Source organism: Delphinus delphis, chromosome 2 (genome assembly GCF_949987515.2).
Source record: "Delphinus delphis chromosome 2, mDelDel1.2, whole genome shotgun sequence".
Lineage (NCBI taxonomy): Eukaryota > Metazoa > Chordata > Mammalia > Artiodactyla > Delphinidae > Delphinus > Delphinus delphis.
In genome coordinates, this window is record NC_082684.1 from 11,133,178 (window position 1) to 11,151,526 (window position 18,349).

At 54.4% G+C, this 18,349-nt stretch overlaps 1 protein-coding gene across 1 annotated transcript in view; it reads left to right on the forward strand.

The window, feature by feature from the left end:
• Window positions 1-18,349, forward strand: part of ASB2 (ankyrin repeat and SOCS box containing 2) — a 43,092-nt gene that overhangs the window by 20,273 nt on the left and 4,470 nt on the right. Inside the window, exons 3-8 of the mRNA XM_060003332.1 lie at window positions 653-751; window positions 3,862-4,028; window positions 4,859-5,014; window positions 7,050-7,295; window positions 10,293-10,464; window positions 17,744-18,308. Of these exons, the coding sequence (XP_059859315.1) occupies window positions 653-751; window positions 3,862-4,028; window positions 4,859-5,014; window positions 7,050-7,295; window positions 10,293-10,464; window positions 17,744-18,308 (1,405 nt within the window). The remainder of the gene's footprint in view (window positions 1-652; window positions 752-3,861; window positions 4,029-4,858; window positions 5,015-7,049; window positions 7,296-10,292; window positions 10,465-17,743; window positions 18,309-18,349) is intronic.

Genomic DNA, 18,349 nt, shown 5'->3' on the forward strand with positions numbered 1-18,349 from the left:
AGGGAGTGCCAGAGCCTGGATTTGAACCCGTGTCACTCTCACTCCAAGCCCTGACTCCGATGAACTTCTTCGCACATCCTTTTGCTCTACCCTTTGTACTGCTTGTTCCCGACCCTGGGACAGCAGGACCCTCTAACGAGGAGCCAGTGAGGTGAGGGTGGGAGCACAGACCTGGCTTGGCGCCCCAGCTGTGCTCTCCTAGCCCCCCACCCCGGTGAATCTCTTGTCCATCCCTGTGGGGACCCAGCCTGGCCCGCCCTGGGACTGAGCCCCTTTCATCCTGGGACCTGCTGCTGACTACTCCTCACATCCTCCTGGGTGAAGAATGTCACCTTGCTTCATATCTGCCTCCTGCGTGGTTGGCTGGGGAGGGGGACCTTCGGGGGTGGGGTGAGGTTAACCTCATTGTTGTCTTATATGGTCATTTAAATCTCCCAGGGCTTCCTCAAGGGCCAAAAATAATCTGGAGACACAGCAGCTGTGTCCAGCGCACAGGGAGGACCCGGCCATCTGCTTTGGTTCAGAGCCCTGTGTCTGTCTGTCAGTCTCTCCCCCTCGCTCTCCCTCCATCCTCGTTCCTGCCTCCGGCCATGACCCGCTTCTCATATGCAGAGTATTTTTCCCTCTTTCACTCCTGCCCTGCACCCTCCAGGTCCGCTGTGTCTCCTGAGAGCGCCACGACCGCAGCCCCCAAGGGCCTGTTCCAGGAGGTTATGCAGAAATACAACCGCAGCAAGTCCTTCCAGCTGGCGTAAGTGCCCCCTCCCCGCGGCCCCCAGACCATCCAAGCTCATTCTCCTCTAAACTGGGGTTGGGGTGCAGGGATGGGAAGCAGTCCCACAGCCCCCAGGAAGAGGGGTACTCTGGAGGGACTCCAAGGAACAACCCTCCCAGGTGTGTCCCCCTGAGACCCAGCAGCTCCTGCCGAGCTGGGCTTGGTGGTCGCAGGCTCCATCCTCTAGGAACTGCCAGCCAGGCTGAGCTTGTGATTAACCCCTCAGTTCCCCCAGAATGGGCCCTGCGTGCTGGAGTAGCCCCGTAGGGCTCTAAACCTGGGGACCCAGGGAGAGGGGGACTGGGGAGACGGCTCTAGTACTCCAGGGGCTCAGAGCTGAGGCCGATGAGTCCGCCCCCCATTCTGCCTCGCTTTCCCGCATGCCATCACCGTGGCTCTATCTGAGCACACCCACGACGCCCACACCCACAAGTCTTGGTTTGCTTTGTTGCCTTTATTTATTAAGTGCCAGGTGCTAAAACCAAGATAATCCGAGCTGCAGGAAAGGCTCTGTTTGCCTGGCACCAGGGTGCTGGGCTAGGTGAGTCCTTAGAAAATAGCTCTGTGCTGTTTCCTTCTCTGCTCGACCCCAGAAGCAGCTAAAAACAAAAAAGCGGTCCCGTCGCTGGAGCCCCTGTTTCCTTGATCTGTTACATTGTGGAGAGGAGACAATTGGCCGATGTTTTGTTTCTTCTTCCCAGCCCTTTTCAAGTCCTGCCACCCCTCTCTTCCTTGGCGCTGCAGGTAGGATTTTGACAGTCTGGAAAAGCGAAACCAGGTTCTGGTCTCAGCGCTGTTGCCACTTCCTGTGAGACTGCCTGTGAGTCGCTGACCCTCACTTAGTCTCCGTTCTCCGTAGAGAAGGTTGGAGAGGACAGAGTGGGCTCCAGGGTCCTGTCCAGCTCCTCGGTCTCTGATGGTCTGATACCCGCAGCAGTTCCCCCCAGCCCTGGGGCGGGCACTTTGGCTGAGCTCGTACAGAAGCTGGCGGTGTGTGTGTCTGAGCGCTCCAGGGTCCTTGCACCACAGCTGGACGAGGCCCAAGCTGAGCGGTGCGTCCTAAGAATGTTCTCATGACACCGCACACCCGCCAAAGCCACAAGAACAGCCAGCCCTCCTCCCTTCCACTTCAGACGGGTCCCACAGGAGACCTTCCGGGAGAGACAGGACACCTACCCCACTGGGGCTTTTCCTGACACCAACCGGGGCTGCTCTGGGCCGCTCGTGAGCGGAACTCATCAAGGTGGCAGTGATGGCGTTGATGGGGACTTCAGGGCTTATCTGGTCAGTTACCCATCGTCCTTGCTGGGTCTGTCCTTAACCGGCATCTGTGCTCTGAAGCTATTAATAACCAGAGAGGCTGAGAGTCAGGAGGAAGTGCTGCTCATGCTGGAGGGGGGAGCAGCTGGGAGGGTAAAGGGGCTGGCCCTGGAGACACTCTGGGCCTATCATGGCCACTGACAGGGATGATGGCCTTGGGACAAGGCCTGCCTCCAGTCTCACCTCCTCCATCAGGGAAATGGGACCACTTACGCAGCTCTTTCCCCAAGAGTGGACCCACAGCAGTCTGTTGTCCTCACTGACTCTCCAGGGATGGGGGAAGCCAGCTCAGTGCATGAATGAATGAATGAATGAATGAACGAATGAATGAACGAACGAACAAACGAAGTGGCTTGGATGAGCCAAGCTAAGAAGTTATCTTTCATATTAGCCCTGAAATCTTTTGGATATTCAGAAGTTTTAAATTGTGAAGGTGTCAAACGTATTAATCCTTCAGGTACTTAAATCTTTCAGCAGCTGAAAGTTCTAGAGGTGAGGAGAAGGGTCCAGAGAAAGGAAAGGGGTTGGGAAGACCCCAGAGAGGTGCTCACCGTACGGACTCCCCCTCTGAAGGGTCTGCGCCTTTGTCTCAGTGCAAACAGGCCCCGAAGGTGGAGGTGCTTGGCAAACTCTGGAGTGTTATGCTCAGGGAAGGAGTTTAATTATCACTAAAACCTCCAGTGGGGTCAGTTATCCATCCCTTTGGGGGGCCGACACTGGAAGCCCGAATCCTCCTGGTAGAAATGGTCTTGGTATAGCAGATGCAGCCACTGAAAGCTGCAGGGACAGAGGGGTCCCCTGATTCTCTTTTGGCCACCAAGGAGCTCTGTTTAAAAGGGATCCTTGGTTTCCATCTGTGGAAGTGAATGAGCCGGCCATGTTTCTAGTGGAGTTTCCCAATGTGGTACCCAACTTGGAGATAAAGGCATGGGAATACTCCAGGCCCAGGGATGCTCACACGGGGACGGAACACGGGCAAAGCCCGATCCAGAGCCCTCACCTTTATCTTCTTAGGCCAGTGCGTCCTCCAAACGCTCAGAGGAAGCCATTGCAAAGACTGTGTTGAAAGAGATATAAATACAATCCCCAAAGACACAAGCAAAACTCTAACAGGGAAGAGGCTGTCTTTTTGGAAATAGAAGGGATGAAGGAGTGAAATAATTGTCAGGGTTCTTAAATTCTGAATCCTTCCTCTCTCCCTCCCTTCCTTTCATATTTTCTCTCTCTCTCTCTCTCTTTCAAGCCGCAAATATTTATTAAGTACTTATTATGGACCAGCCACTGAGCTGTGCCGTGGGAACCAAATCATAAAGGATAAAAGAAAGACACGGGCCCTGTGGTCTTGGAGCTCAGAGTCCAGTGGGGGAGACAGACAGTGGGCAAACAATCAAAGACATGTAAAAGCCAGTGGTTAGCTGAGGGCTTAGGACCGGAGGCAGGGAGAGGCTGACCCAGTCACAGGCAGGCTGAGGAAGCCGTGACAGGGCTGAGAGTCAGAGAGGCCAAGGTCAGGGCCGAGGTCAGGGCAGAGTTTCCAGGGCACACCCATGTAGGTTAGGAAAAATTATTCTCCTTATTGAGAGGACACGGCTGCAGGGGCTGAGCACCTGTCCCAGAGTAGCAGGGCCAAGCAGGACTGTGCGATCCCACAGCCAGCCCCACTCCTGGTCACCAGCACGCCCTGCTTTCCTTCTGGGAGAAAGGCCACCTGGCCCTGCCTCTGCCTGCCCCAGTCCGGAGGAATGACCTGCCCCTTGCTCTCATAGGCCCGTGGACCCTGTGCTAAAGGCCATCAAGGAAGGCGATGAAGAGGCCTTGAAGGCGATGATCAAGGCGGGGAAGAACCTCGCAGAGCCCAACAAGGAGGGCTGGCTGCCGCTGCACGAGGCGGCCTACTACGGCCAGCTGAGCTGCCTGAAGACATTGCACCAAGGTGAGGCGCTGGGCTCTGTGCGCAGCCACAGGTGGGGACGGACGCACGGGCAAGGGCACTCTCCTTGCGGAGCTTTGCCTCACCACCACCATGGTGAAAGGGGCGAGGCAAAGTTACCACCCCGCTCGCAGAGTTAAAGTCATCAAGTTGGAAGCAAAGAAGTGCTTGGGGAAGCAAGCCATCCCGCCAGCGCTGCCCCGCCCATCCCGCCACCTCTCCAGGCCTCCCAGGACAGGAGGGCCTAATTCCTAGAAAAGGAATGAGGGAAGGCTGACTTGTGGGAGAGCCACTGCCAGTTTGTTCGAGAATGTTCCAGGGGCTGATTTGGTGTGGAAAATACCGCAGCTGTGCCTGTGCCCTGCCAAGGCCGTCTCCAGCAGCTGTGACACTCTGAGCCTCGGCTCTCCCCCAGGCCAGATGTGGATGGGGAACACCTGCAGACAGGAGTTACCTCTGCTGTCAAGAAGCACGGACCCCAGGCAGCCCACCACACTCCAGGGCAGGAGCGACTACATGAGACGGACTTCTGGCAGTGGCTGGTGGGAGTGTAAGGGAAGGACAGGGTCATTCGGAGAAGGAGGGGGTTCAACCAGGGGAGGCTTCCCAGAGGAGGTGGCATCTGAGCTGGATTAATATGACCGGGAAGCTGAAACAGCCCTGTGAAAGTGACTGAATCCAAGGCCAGGGCAGTGTGGCAGTGTGGATGGTAAATTCAGGTGGAGGCCACTCACATCTGTCCCTGGAACTGGGAGGAAATCGGGACCACCCCTGTGTTGGAGGGGGAGGTGGGTATCTTCCTCCTTTTGAATTTCCTGGTCTATCCTCCCCAGCATACCCGGCAATCATTGACCAGCGCACCCTGCAGGAGGAAACGGCCCTTTACCTGGCGACATGCAGGGGACACCTGGACTGCCTCCAATCCCTGCTCCAGGCTGGGGCTGAGCCCGACATCTCCAACAAGGCCCGAGAGACACCACTCTACAAAGGTGAGCCCACTAGGGTGGGCTTCCCCGAGGGAGGGTCCAGAAACTAGGTGGGCAATGGGGAGGATTGCTTGCAAATTGTACAACTCCCCAAGGGGGTCTACTTTGATGATGCAGCCTCGTTTAGATGTATAACTTCCATAGTTGAACCATTCATTCATGTACATATTCAGTCAGCATTTCCCAAGTCCTCCCATGGGCCAGGCATGCTGAGAGCCCTGAGATGAAAAGATACGGTCCGTGTCCGTGTGCTCTCCCCATCCGGTGGGCGTCGATTCGCAGATGATGTAATAGTCAGCCACTGGCATTGAAGAGCTTGGCACAAGGCACCTGGGAACATTGGGGAGGGGCCCTGATGTGGAAGAGGGCATCTGCAGGAGGGGGTCCCAGAGCTGAGCCTGAATGGGAGGGATTTACCAGCTGGACAAGCAAGGGGAACAGCATAGGCAAAAGCAAAGAGGCGTGAGAGGGAATTTGTACCTCCAGGATGTTCGAGAAAAGGAAACACTCCTGGCTTACCCAATACATCATCCAAGGACATTCACTGGCTGCCCTGGCAGTACCCAGGGTCAAAATCCGAATACTCATGACAGTTGGTATTTATTGAGTGCTTACTAACTACCAGGCTCTGTTCTTTTTTCTAACCCTCATATCCATCCACGTACGAGGTAGGCGATGCTAGTATCCCATTTTACAGATGAAGCCGTAAGGCACAGAGAACTGACATGAGGCAGCCAGGATCACACAGCCAGCAAGGGCAGATCTGGGATCTAAACTCCGCGAGCTGGATGCCAGCACCACACTCTGAACTACTCCACGATCAAGTGTTTAGTTCATGCCTATACGCTTAAGCAATCAGCTTTGGGGCTTGCAAAAATGATAGGACCTTTACACGTTGAGAAACTACAGAAATCTCCAACTTTCCCTGTGTCTGGTATCCAGCACCTGGGACATTCCATAGGCAGCAGGAGCCAGGTCCACTGCAGACCTGTGGTGGAAGTGTCTTGCCTAGAACTCATGTCCCCTGGGCACTGGAGCCATCACCTGGAGCCTCAGCTGACCCAGAGAGAGCGCCCAATATGCTGGGTGACTCACAGCTGAAGCCTGGGCCCTGGTCCTGCATGAGCTCCACGATGTGCCAAGCTCCACCCTAGAGCCTTCGTGTGCTACCTCTCTCCACCCTCCCATGGCATCCTCTCGGGAAGGTTCCATTATCTGTGCTTTACAGGTGAGGAAACCAAGCCTGGGGTCCTGTTTGGAACACTACACAGGCAGCCCCCCTTCCTTCTCACCACCCCCTCTGACTGACTCAGAGAAGCTTCTAGGGAGGGTTAATTTGGACAAGTGCCCAGCCTCCCTGGTAGAAGCTCTGCCAGAGCTAAGGCTGCGTTTAGGGCCCACTGCAAGATGAGGCTTATAAGCGACGTCTGAGCAGACTCAGAAGACGGATTTTAGCCCAAATTAAGTGAGTAGCTTTTGAGGAAGTGTTTTGATCAGGACGATGGCACTGCCCTCCTCCTCCCCTTCTGGCTCGTGGAGGACCGAAGCAGGTAACACTGGAAAGGGAGATGAGGTAGGGGCATTCCAGAACCTTCCAGGGGACAGAGACTCCAGAACGGACTACCTGGATTTGAATCCCAGTTCTGCCACTTACTATCTGTGTGACCTTGGGCAAGTCACTTAACTTCTCTGTGCCTCACTTCTCTCATCTGTGAAAGGGAATAACACTACATCCTTTAAGGGTGGTTGGGAGAACTAAATCAGTTAATTATGCAAAGTGCTTAGAATAGAGTGCCTGGCATATAACCAGTGCCAGAGACATATCAGCAAATTCTGATTCGTATTACTATTACTTTTTGTTGTATAGCCTAGGTTTATGCAGAGACTGAAACTTAGTGCAGATCCAGTAGATATTTGTTGAGTGAATCCACTTACGGCTGATGAGTGAATGGGTAGATGGACAAACGAATGAATGAAGTCTTGGCTGGCCAGCTCCTGCCGGGGCCCTGCTGACCATCTTGCTTCTCCCTGGGCACAGCCTGTGAGCGCAAGAACGTGGAGGCAGTGAGGATTCTGGTGCAGTACAACGCAGACACGAACCACCGCTGTAACCGAGGCTGGACGGCTCTGCACGAGTCTGTTGCTCGCAATGACCTGGAGGTCATGGAGATCCTGGTGAGCAGAGGTGCTAAGGTGGAAGCCAAGAATGCCTATGGCATCACCCCCTTGTTCGTGGCCGCCCAGAGTGGGCAGCTGGACGCACTGAGGTTCCTGACCAAACACGGTGAGTGCTAGGGTCCCTGGGTCATGGAGTTCCCAAGGGGCACAGCTGGGAAGGACCTCAGAGACCAACTCTAAGGGAAGGCAAGTTTAGGGGTCCTCTATGGATATACTCTGACTGAGTGATGCTATCTTCCGGGAGTACTGTGTTGAGAAGGATTCTGAGGCTGTGTCTAGGCTCAGCCGGAAATGTGTTGAGCTCCACAAGTGATCCCCGCAATTAGGCACAAACTTGGAGTGGGGTGGCACACGTGCTGTATATTAGCCATCTCTAACCTAGCCCAACAACCTCATTTTACAAATGAAGAATCTGAGGCCCAGAAAGAGGAAGGGACTTATCTATCTATAATCACGTAGCAAATTAGTGATAGAACTAGCCAGAATCTTAGTCTCCCGACACCCTAACCGCTTCTCTTCTATCACGGCCAGAAGGAACTTCAGACAACATTTAGGTCACCTCCTCACTTTATAGGTGATGAAACAAGGACCAGAATAGGAAAATGACTTGTCCAAGGTCTCATGGAAAATTAGAACTGGAATTTGAACCCTGGTCTTTGCACTCCTTGCCTCTGAAAAATCTTTGTTCACTTAATGGGACAAAATAAAATAATATTGCCTGAACTATCATGTCCCAGTAACAGAAGACTCCAAGACTTTGGCCGACATTCTTTTGGTTAAAGAGTATTATATTCTGATCTACCCCAAGAACACTTTTGATTTCCTTTCTCTCTCCATGGGAAGTGACCCTTCCACTTGAGCAACAGAGAACCCAGAGGTAGGCCAGACGCTGGGGCTGAGTTGGAATAATTTGTTGAGGACCCACTGTGTGCCAGGCACTGCACTAGGCAGGAGCACAAGAAGCCAGTGGGGTTTCCTCCACAGCCCTAAGAGGTAGGGAGTGTCCTCATGCTATTTTGTAGATGAGGAGACCGAGGCTCGCAGAGGTTAAATGATTGGTCACAGTCAGAGCCTGGACTCCGACTGCGTCCATCTGACTCCAAACTGCATGCTCTTCACACCCCGCCACCCCGCCCCAGGCCTCGAGAATTTCCATCCTGGGGCTTGGCCTGGATAGCATCCACCTACTCAGCACGTGCCCGAGCAGTTGGGAAAACAGACCCAGGGCAGTTCCTTACCGCTGGGGACATATCTGGGCTGACCAGCCTGAGGACAGAGGGGCACAGGGAGGGTCCTGGGAGCCAGGAAAGGAGGCTGGGCAAAGGGCGGGGTGCTCAGCAGACAGGCGAGGGCAACTGGCTAACGCTAGACATCTACCCAGCTCTCCCGCTGAAGCCCTGAGTCAGGGTCTGTTCCCGTTGTGGGCTGAGTCCACTTGCAAATGCAAATATTTTTCTTGTGTGAGCAGGCGGCTCTGCCTGAGGCCGGCGGGGTCCAGGCTTCCAGGGAGCCTGACTCTGAGAGCTCGGCAGTGTCAGAGCCGCTGGCCAAGTCTCCCTCGGGGTGGAGGCAGAACCAGCCTCTGCGCCCCGGCCCCTCCATCCTGCAGAACTCGCATTTGCTGAGCAGCCCCTCTGTGCCAGCCACCTGGTGGGGAGGTTGTCTTAGTTCACAGGATACCGCAGACTGGGTGGTTTACGGACAACCAAGGTTTATCTCTCACAGTTTTGGAGTCTGGGAAGTCCAAGATCAAGGTGCCGGTGGATCCAGTGTCCCATGAGAGCCTGTCCCAACTTCCTAGGCAGCCAACTTCTCTCTGTGTCCTCACATGGTGGAGGGGTGAGGGAGTTCTCTGTGGTCTCTTTTATGACGGCACTAATCCCATTCATGAGGGCTCCACCCTCATAACCTAATCACCCCCCAAAGGCTCCCCCTTCTAACAGCATCACACTGGGGATTACGTTTCGTAAGAGTTTTCAGGGGACATGAGTGTTTCAGTCTATAGCTGATATTTGCTTACATTGCCTTATTTACTCCTTGCAGTTGAGTAGGTACTATTATTCCCGGTCAACAGATGAGAAAACTGAGGCTCCTAAAGGCTGCCCAAGGCCACAGAGCTTGTAAAGCATGAAACAGAAACTTCAACTTGTTCTTGTCTGGCATGAAAGCCTGTGCTCTTTCCTCTAGACCAGAAATCAGTCATCAAAAATTTTAAATTACAAGAAAGCTTGTGATAAGCTGGATGCCCAGAGAGAGGGGATCTGTGGTTAACAGATGCTCTTGATTTCAGCCCTGACTGACATTTCACTGCCGTCTCAGTTCTATTTCCTTCCGGAATAGGGAGGGACTGGGAACAGGCTGCACCGCTCTTTGCAGAGAAACCCCTGCATTCTCTCCATCACCACCAGGAGACGGAGAAGGCATAGGGGACTGGGCTCACGGGAGACTGTCACCAGGCTGGATTCCTCCCTCCTGCAGCACGGTGTAGTGTTTCCTTCAGAGGAGACAAGAAGTAATTCCTCCCTTATTCCTTGAAATGGAAGGCAGGGAAGAGCAAATCCCAGTGAATACAATTATTAGGGTTTTCTGTACGAGGAGGCTCTGTGCCCTCCTAGAGCTGTGAGGGCCTTCCTCAGGGCAGGATCTGGATCCCTTTAGGTGGAATGAGTGTTGAGAGCATGGTCTCTGCCATCTGACCATCTGTCAAGGCTTCTGCCATCGGATCATCGGGGTTCAAGTTTGGGCTCTTCCCTTATGGGCTGGGGGTTCTGGGGCCAGTTGCAGAGGTTCGTCGTCCTTGTCTGTGACATGGAGATAAAGTTGTTGCTGATTGCATGGGGTTACAATATGCTGCGGACTCAAAGAGATAGCATAGGTAAGGCACAGCGTCTGGCACAGAGCAAGTGCTCAGTAAATCCCAGCATCGTTGTGGCAGCTCAGGATGGCAGACAGCGGGTCTCAATGTAGCAGAAAGGAGCTGGAGGTCCTCTGGGTGATCCAATGTATCACAGTGGTTAGGGCAGCAGCGGTCAGCCCGAGGTGGGCGTTACATCAAGGACAGTGACCGCCCTGATCACTCACCCATCCGCCTCTCCTTTGCCAGGTGCTGAGATCAACACACAGGCCAGCGACCACGCATCTGCCCTCTACGAGGCCTGCAAGAACGAGCACGAGAAGGTGGTGGAGTTCCTGCTGTCGCAGGGTGCCGACGCCAACAAGGCCAACAAGGATGGCATACTCCCGCTGCACATCGCTTCCAAGAAGGGCAACTACAGGTCAGCCCAGGCCCCGCCCCCGCCCCCTGAGGCTCCTCCCCGCCCCGCCCATTCCTCTGAATGCCCCGCCCACGGGGGTAGGGAGGCCCAGGAGAGGTCAGAGCCCAGGCCACGTTTTAGGTGGAAAAGAGGAAGACCCCTCAGCAGTCGGCAAGCTAGAGTGAATGCTTACAACACCAGGAACAATAATAATAGCCAACACCTATGTGGCACTTTCCAGCACTTTACATTAGAAATGTGTTCAATCCTTTTAACAGCTGTACTTTTCATAATTCTTTTAACAGATCTACTGAGGTAGATACGATTATTTTCATTTTTTCTCAAATGAGGAAGCTAAGACAGAGAGGTTGAGCAACTTGCCCAAGGTCACTCAGCTTGCAAATGACAGGAACTCACCTGTTCCAAACGTCACATCTACGGGATTCCACACAGAAAGCCAGATATGAGTCTGGACTAGTGGATATTTCTGTTGGGGATGCAAAGATAACCTCTTAGGCAGTTAGCAGGCATACAGGGGATACCTACAATAATACAAATAGTACCATTGATACTAGCTAGTTTTTCTTAAGCACTTACTGTGCGCTAGGTACTTTGAATGAGATGAGAGAAGTTTAAGTTTTCAGGGAGCAATCTGGTGGGACGGAAGATGCGCGCGCACACACGCACACACACAAATTCATGACAAATGAAAGAGCATGAAGAGCTGAGGTCCGTGGTGGTCCTAGAGACTAGCATGGGCTGGAAGCAGAGGAGTGCTAGAGCTGGCTTGTACAGCTCCTGTGAGCTGATTGGTCACATTGGTAGCCTGAAAATGGCCATGGTAAGAGTATTTACACCATGGAAATTAATGATTGTTAGAAATCAGAGGCCCCTCCTCCCCCCAGAGAGCAAGTTGTTAAACCTCCACCTGCACCACCACTAGCTGGAGGGTCAGGGAAGACTCGCCTAGGAGGTGCCCGTGGAGGATGCACAGGGCCCAGTAATTTCCATTCGACCAGTGTTCCCCAAACTTTGAGCATTCACAGACATTCTTCCTGATTTTAGATATCTGTACCCTCACTTCTTAGTATTTTCCTTTCAAGACGTTATTATTTTCAATGAATTTATTTTCAAAAGGGAACGTTTATCACACTATTAAATTGTTAAAATGATCAAGTTACAATTAATACAAAAACCTTCTCACCTAAAATCCCATCTCGTGTACCCCAGACGACACACTTTGGGAAATGCAGCCCTGTCCTCAGCAGGGAGAAGATCGTGTGTGCTGGAGGGTGTGGGTGGTCTCCACTAAGGCAGAGGGAAATGGGGGTGGAGAATGGAGTGGAGACACAAGGAGACAGAGCTGACTCTCAGGGGCCCCAGGCCCTGCTCTGTAGGTACCCGCACAAATGACCATCCAAGGATGCCCTCCCTGCTCCATGCCCCCATACATGCACAGAGGAGACCCCGCCTTCTCTGGACCAAGTAGCTGGCCGTGAGGCAGACATATCTGGGTTTGAATGCCTCCTGAGGCCCTGGGGAGCTTGCGTAACCTTCCTGAGCCTCAATTCCCTCTTGTGTGAAACGGGAGGTAGGTTGCACTGCCTCGGGGGCTGTTGCGGGGACTAGTGAAATGGACATACGCGGCTATAGAATGGAAATAAAGCCCTCAGCAGAGCACGTGGCACACAGTAGGTGCTCACTGGGTCTGCATTCTCTCTTATGTAGGGAGGGGACATTCCATACTTTTTCAGTGAAATCAATGAAGGGATGAAAGCAACTTAAGTCAGGCAGAGGTGGTGGGCAAGATAGCATCTTGCTCTTCAGCTCCAGAAAGATCCAGCATCAGTCAACAAACATGGATTCTCTTAACCTGACTCCAGAGAGATCCCGAGGGAAGGAGACAGAAGGGCTGACCCTTGAAACCTCCCGGTACGCTGGCTCCCCATACTTGCCTGTACAGCACAGTCACTCTGGGCTATTTTTTTTTTCTTTTTTTTTTTTTTTATGGTACGCGGGCCTCTCACTGTTGTGGCCTCTCCCGTTGCGGAGCACAGGCTCCGGACGTGCAGGCTCAGCGGCCACGGCTTGCGGGCCCAGCCGCTCCACGGCATGTGGGATCTTCCCGGACCGGGGCACGAACCCGCGTCCCCTGCATCGGCAGGCGGACTCTCAACCACTGCGCCACCAGGGAAGCCCTCTGGGCTATTTTTTAAATGGCACATCCCAGACACACGGAACCAGAATCTCCAGGAGAGAAGGAGCCCAAGTCTCTATCACTGAAAAGCTCTGGGTCAACCACATACAGCCCAGCCAGACCTCTGGGGGGGAACATTGATCTAATCCAAGCCTGATTTTGCAGAGGAGAGACCCGAGGACAGAGATGGGAAGTGGTTTGCCAGAGAGTGGCCGAGCTGGGACTGTCACTTGGCATCCTCCAGTCACGCCCAATGCCTTCAGGTGGAACTAGATGTCAGCGGTCCGGCCCCAGCTGGTGGGGAGTTTGAAAGAGCACTGGGTGTGGCTAAGGATGGCCAGGGAGAAAGGCTGGGCCTCTCTGGAACCACCAACGTGAATGGCTTATGCTCTCCCAGAGTCTCCCGCTTTGGACTCGTGCTGACCCCCAAAGCCATTTCCCTGGTTATTCACCCTCCATTCTCAGACCTCGGTTCCCTCTCGACCCCAAGACAGGGGGCCAGGCCACCTTTTGACGGCTGCCCTACAAAGGGGTAAAGCCGACTCCCAGCAGCTCCTGCCACCTGGCGGGGCCCGCGGCCAGGCAAGACCCCAGTGCTGCACTCACTCCCTGGGCATGTGGCATGTGGCCCTCTCCACGCTGTCGTCCCTTGGCTGCTTGGGGATTTGATGTGAATTTCCCTAGGCCTTCCGCACCCACCACCTGCCAGGACGCCCCGCCTGTCCGTAGCATGGAAGGTGGCTCCAGCATCTGGGCTCGGTGCTCGCCAGATGGTGCCTTCAGCACTTTTAACTGGAGGGCGTGACATTTGGGCGTGGCTGAGAAAGGAGCCCCCAAGACCCCAAAGTCTTAGGCACCTCCAAGACACACTTCTTCTTTCTTTTTTTATAAATTTATTCATCTTTTTTTATTTTTGGCTGCGTTGGGTCTTCATTGCTGCACATGGGCTTTCTCTAGTTGTGGCGAGCGGGGGCTACTCTTTGTTGCGGTGGCTTCTCTTGTTGCGGAGCACGGGCTCTAGGCGCACGGGGTCAGTAGTTGTGGCACACAGGCTCAGTAGTTGTGGCGCACGGGCTTAGCTGCTCCGCGGCATGTGGGATCTTCCCGGACCCGGGCTCGAACCTGTGTCCCCTGCATTGGCAGACAGATTCTTAACCACTGCGCCACCAGGGAAGCCCCAAGACACACCTTTTCTTATTTTTCATTTCCAGTTTAGCAAAGACACCTTATGAGATTAAAACTCAGCACCAAAGATAGACTTATTAAGAAGTAGTATTAGACAAGAGCAGATGGTGCAGGATCCCTTTAAACTGAATTTAGAATAGCACTGAAACCACTGGTTCTCAACCTTGGCTACACACTGGAACCCTGGGGAACTCTTAAAACCCTGAGGCTTGGGCGCCGCCCTTAGAGATATCGCTGTAAGCAATCTGGGTTGGGGCGAGGGCTGCAGGATTCCTAAAAGCCCTCAGCTGATTTTACCAGGCATCCCAGGGGAGAACCAATGTGTCGTTTGTGGCTGACATATAATACTGACGTGTATTTTGGGCCTTCCTTAATTTTTAAATATCCTTTCTCTTTTATTTCTAATTTATATTACCTTTGCAAGCCACTTAAAACTCTTTCTGGGAAAGGCAGAAAGAGAACATTTAATACATTAAATTAAAATGCATTTTTCAACACATTCATAAGCAAGTTAGCATGCCCGTTAATTAAAAGGGAAACTGAGGCTCAGAGCTCAAGGCCTCCCAGAAAATAAGAGGACAGGCCCCTTTCTCTAACCCCATCCACTCCAGGAAACTGGTTTACTGCTTGTACCTTCTGGAGGAAAATGAAGGTTTGCAGCAAAGTTTCTCAAGGCGTGATGCATAGATCACCCACCTCAGATTCCGGGGCCCCTCTCCAGACCTGCTGCATTTTCAGCATTCCCTCAGGGATTCTGAGTTGCACAGGGATTGAGAGCACACAGATTGTATCCTCAGCAGGCTCCACTGTCTCTCCGGGGACCCAGAGACCCCTAGGCTTGCTTGTTCATCCAGCAGGTGGCACAGAGTGGCAGTGGGCCTGTTTTTCCTCCTTCGTGGAGGACCTGCTCCTCTGCTCCAGCTCCCAGGGGAAGAGCTGCAGACTTTCCCCCAGAAGGATCCCTCGTGGGCAGGAGTCCCACTGTGCCCTCGGGAACACCCTCAGGCAGATTCTCCACTGGTGGAGCCTTTGCTGGCTCCGTAAGGGCTCAGAAAAGAGGTAATCCTCCCTCAACACACACACACACACACACACACACACACACACACGCACACACACTGCCAGGTTGACACAGTGCTACCAGTGGTATTGGGAGCAGAGCCATTTGTGGGCAGCTGGTTCCCTTGTGAAAGTCAAGTCCATGGTCAAATTTATACTGAATGCTGGCAGAGGTCACACCACCGTGACCCGGTGACCCAGGAGGCTGAGCTGGTGGGTGCAGCTTCCATGCTGGGGAAAGGAGAAGAGAGGGACAGGGAACTAGGCCTCCCAGACACCAAAGTTTCTGCCAGGCAATGAGTACGTTTGTTCTCTTCTTAAGGTGCATTTTGAGCACCTGTGGTCCCAGGACCTGCCCATGGGAGAAATGGGAATGTCCCAATCTGTCTTGTGGGGTCTCTCCATCGTCCTCCTGCCCTCCTCCCACCAACTGGTCTGTGGGAGAGAAGTGATGACATGCAGTGGGGCGACCAACACTCCCCAGGCCTAGGGGGACTGGGGCATCATGGAAAGGCCTGGTCTTGGGCATTCTGATGCCTGCATTCTGCCCTGGCTTTGCCATCCACCTCCAGTCCAACCTCCACCTCCCACCCCACACCCAGGTCTCAGTTTCACCCTCTGTAAAATGGGAGGCTGGACACACTGATCTCCAGACCCCGCCCAGCATTACAATTACTCTCAGCTTGGCCAAGTCCTCCAGAAGCGTACAACAATTAGATAATTTCACTGTGTTATTTTCTGGGACTCTAGGCAACGTCCAGTCACGTTCCCACATTTCTGCCATTTTCCCTTGGTTCGGCAAAGGACCAGTGGAGACCAGCTGCGACCTGTCAGAGATACCAGCCCATCTGGCCAGTGGCCCCAGGCAGCCCCTTTCGCTGTTTTTCCCCGTGCTTGGGCATGTTACGGCTGTTAGGGAGCATTTGTTGGCGATGGCTGTGGTCCAGGCTGAGGCCCCGGCCCCCGCCTTTGACCAGCACCTCAACAGAGCGAGGTCAGGCCTCCTGAGCCTGCACAAATAGAAATTAGGAGGCAATTAGCCCCCCTGGGTGTGTGAATTTCCTTTTGAGGTTTGAGAGGCAGATTTTAAGCAAACACAGCGTCACTAACCATAATAATACTTTCCACTGAGATCCTAAGGGGAGGTCCCTGGCATCACATTTCTAAGAAGCCAGAAGCCCCAGGAGCCCAAGTGCCAGGAGGCAAAGAGGTGTGGGAATGGGCCTGGTGGCGCCTGCTTGCCCTGCCATGGCCACTTCCTTGGAGCCCACACAAGGTCACCTGTCAGCCGGGAATGTGTGGGTTAGGGTCTACAATCACCTCAGTGGCAAGAGCTTGGCAGGTGGCAGGGGTCTAGGGGAAGACAGCAAATACAAGGGGTCAGGATTCCTGGGGTCAAGCCCCAGAACTGCTTTATGGCCCTCGATCAGTCACTTCATCCCTCTGAGCCCTGCCTGTTACAAAGGCCACAGACCCACTCTGGCTACCTCCACAGCCTGCAGTGAAGATAAAATGGGGCAGGCAAGTAATGTGTTGTGAAGAATGTAAAACCCTGTGACATAGCAGCTGTCTCCTGACTGCCACACAAGAAGCAGAGGAGTGGCTAAGAGTGTGCTCCTCACTCTAGGGGGAATCAGACTAGCTGGGTTCCAATCCTGGCTCCATCACCTACTGGCTGTGTATCCCTGGGCTTCTCTTTCCTCATCTGTAAATGAGGTTAATGCTAGTACACATCTCATAGGGCTGTTGGGAGGATGTAACAGATTAGCGTAGGTTAAGGGCTGAGAATAGTGCCTGATTCATCAGAGGAGAGCAGAGTCAGGGCTGGCAGCAATCTCCAGCCTCAGCCGCAGCTGATCAACCCTCTCCGAGCCACAGGCAGGGCAGAGAGCCTGGGAGAGGCTAGAGTCAGCCTTCAGGGGAAGAGGCTTTGAGACTCCCAGGACCGGGGAGGCGACCTCATGGTCACTGAGGGCTAACTGGGGTCTGGGGCAGGAGTGGCTGGGGCCAGACAGATTTGTCCCCTCCTGTCCCCCAGGACCTGGTGGACCCACCAAGGCCTCAGGGCAGCAAGACAGAGATGCAGGACAGCTCAGCCCTGGAGTCAGAGGAGGGTACAAATCCTGGTTTGTGTCTCCCGAAGTACGGCCTGGGCAAGCCCCCTAACCGCTCTGAGCATTGTTTTCTCATCTGGATTAAAGGGAATGACGAGACATACTTTCTGGGGTGTTGTAAAGAGTAAACCGAATAGCGTTTGTAAAGCCTTTGGATGTCTCCTGGCACATAGTGAGCCCTTGGATACGGCTGTCCCTGCCCGCCCACGCCTACCCGCACCCCCAGCCTACCCAGGCAGGGCAGGGTCTAGCTCCATGCTTCACGATGTGGCTCTACTGCCTCCTGAAGACAGTAGCCCAGACAGTCATTAGGTTTGGGGCCTTCTAATCAATTCCTTCAGATAATTGAGCTGGGAATGGGCAACACTCCTTAGCCTGAAATAAGTCGGCAAGAGATTCTTGAAACCACGGGCCAGTCTGGCTGAGGTTTTTAAGGACTCAGACTTTGGAGGCTAAGGGTTGTGAGTTTGAAGCCCAGCTCCACTCATTACTGGCTCTGTGATTTTGATAAGGTGGTGGAAGCTCTCTGAGCCTTAAGTTTCCTTATCTGTAAAGCAGACCCATTCTCCCCCAAGTGGTAATTGTGAGAACGGCTGTCTCCGCGGCGCCCCCTGCTGGTGGGTCCGTGCCTCCTCACTCAGTGGTTGCGAGTGGCCGAGCCTGGCCCCTCCGCTCCCCCCGGGCGCGGGTCCGGCCCAGAGGTGCGGGCCGCCCCGTGACCCGCGCGTGCCCGCCCCGCCCGCAGGATCGTGCAGATGTTGCTGCCGGTGACCAGCCGCACGCGCGTGCGCCGTAGCGGCATCAGCCCGCTGCACCTGGCCGCCGAGCGCAACAACGACGAGGTGCTCGAGGCTCTGCTGAGCGCGCGCTTCGACGTGAACGCGCCCCTGGCGCCCGAGCGCGCGCGCCTCTACGAGGACCGGCGCAGCTCGGCGCTGTACTTCGCGGTGGTCAACAACAACGTGTACGCCACCGAGCTGCTGCTGCTCGCCGGCGCCGACCCCAACCGCGACGTCATCAACCCCCTGCTGGTGGCCATCCGCCACGGCTGCCTGCGCACCATGCAGCTGCTGCTGGACCACGGCGCCAACATCGACGCCTACATCGCCACGCACCCCACCGCCTTCCCCGCCACCATCATGTTCTCCATGAAGTGCCTGTCGCTGCTCAAGTTCCTCATGGACCTCGGCTGCAACGGCGAGCCCTGCTTCTCGTGCCTGTACGGCAACGGCCCGCACCCGCCCGCCCCGTCGTCCTCCAACAGGTTCAACAACGCGCCCGGCTCGAACAAGGCGCCAGGCGTCGTCCAGGTAGGAAGGCGCGTCTGGGGGAGTGCGGCCAGGGCCAGTGC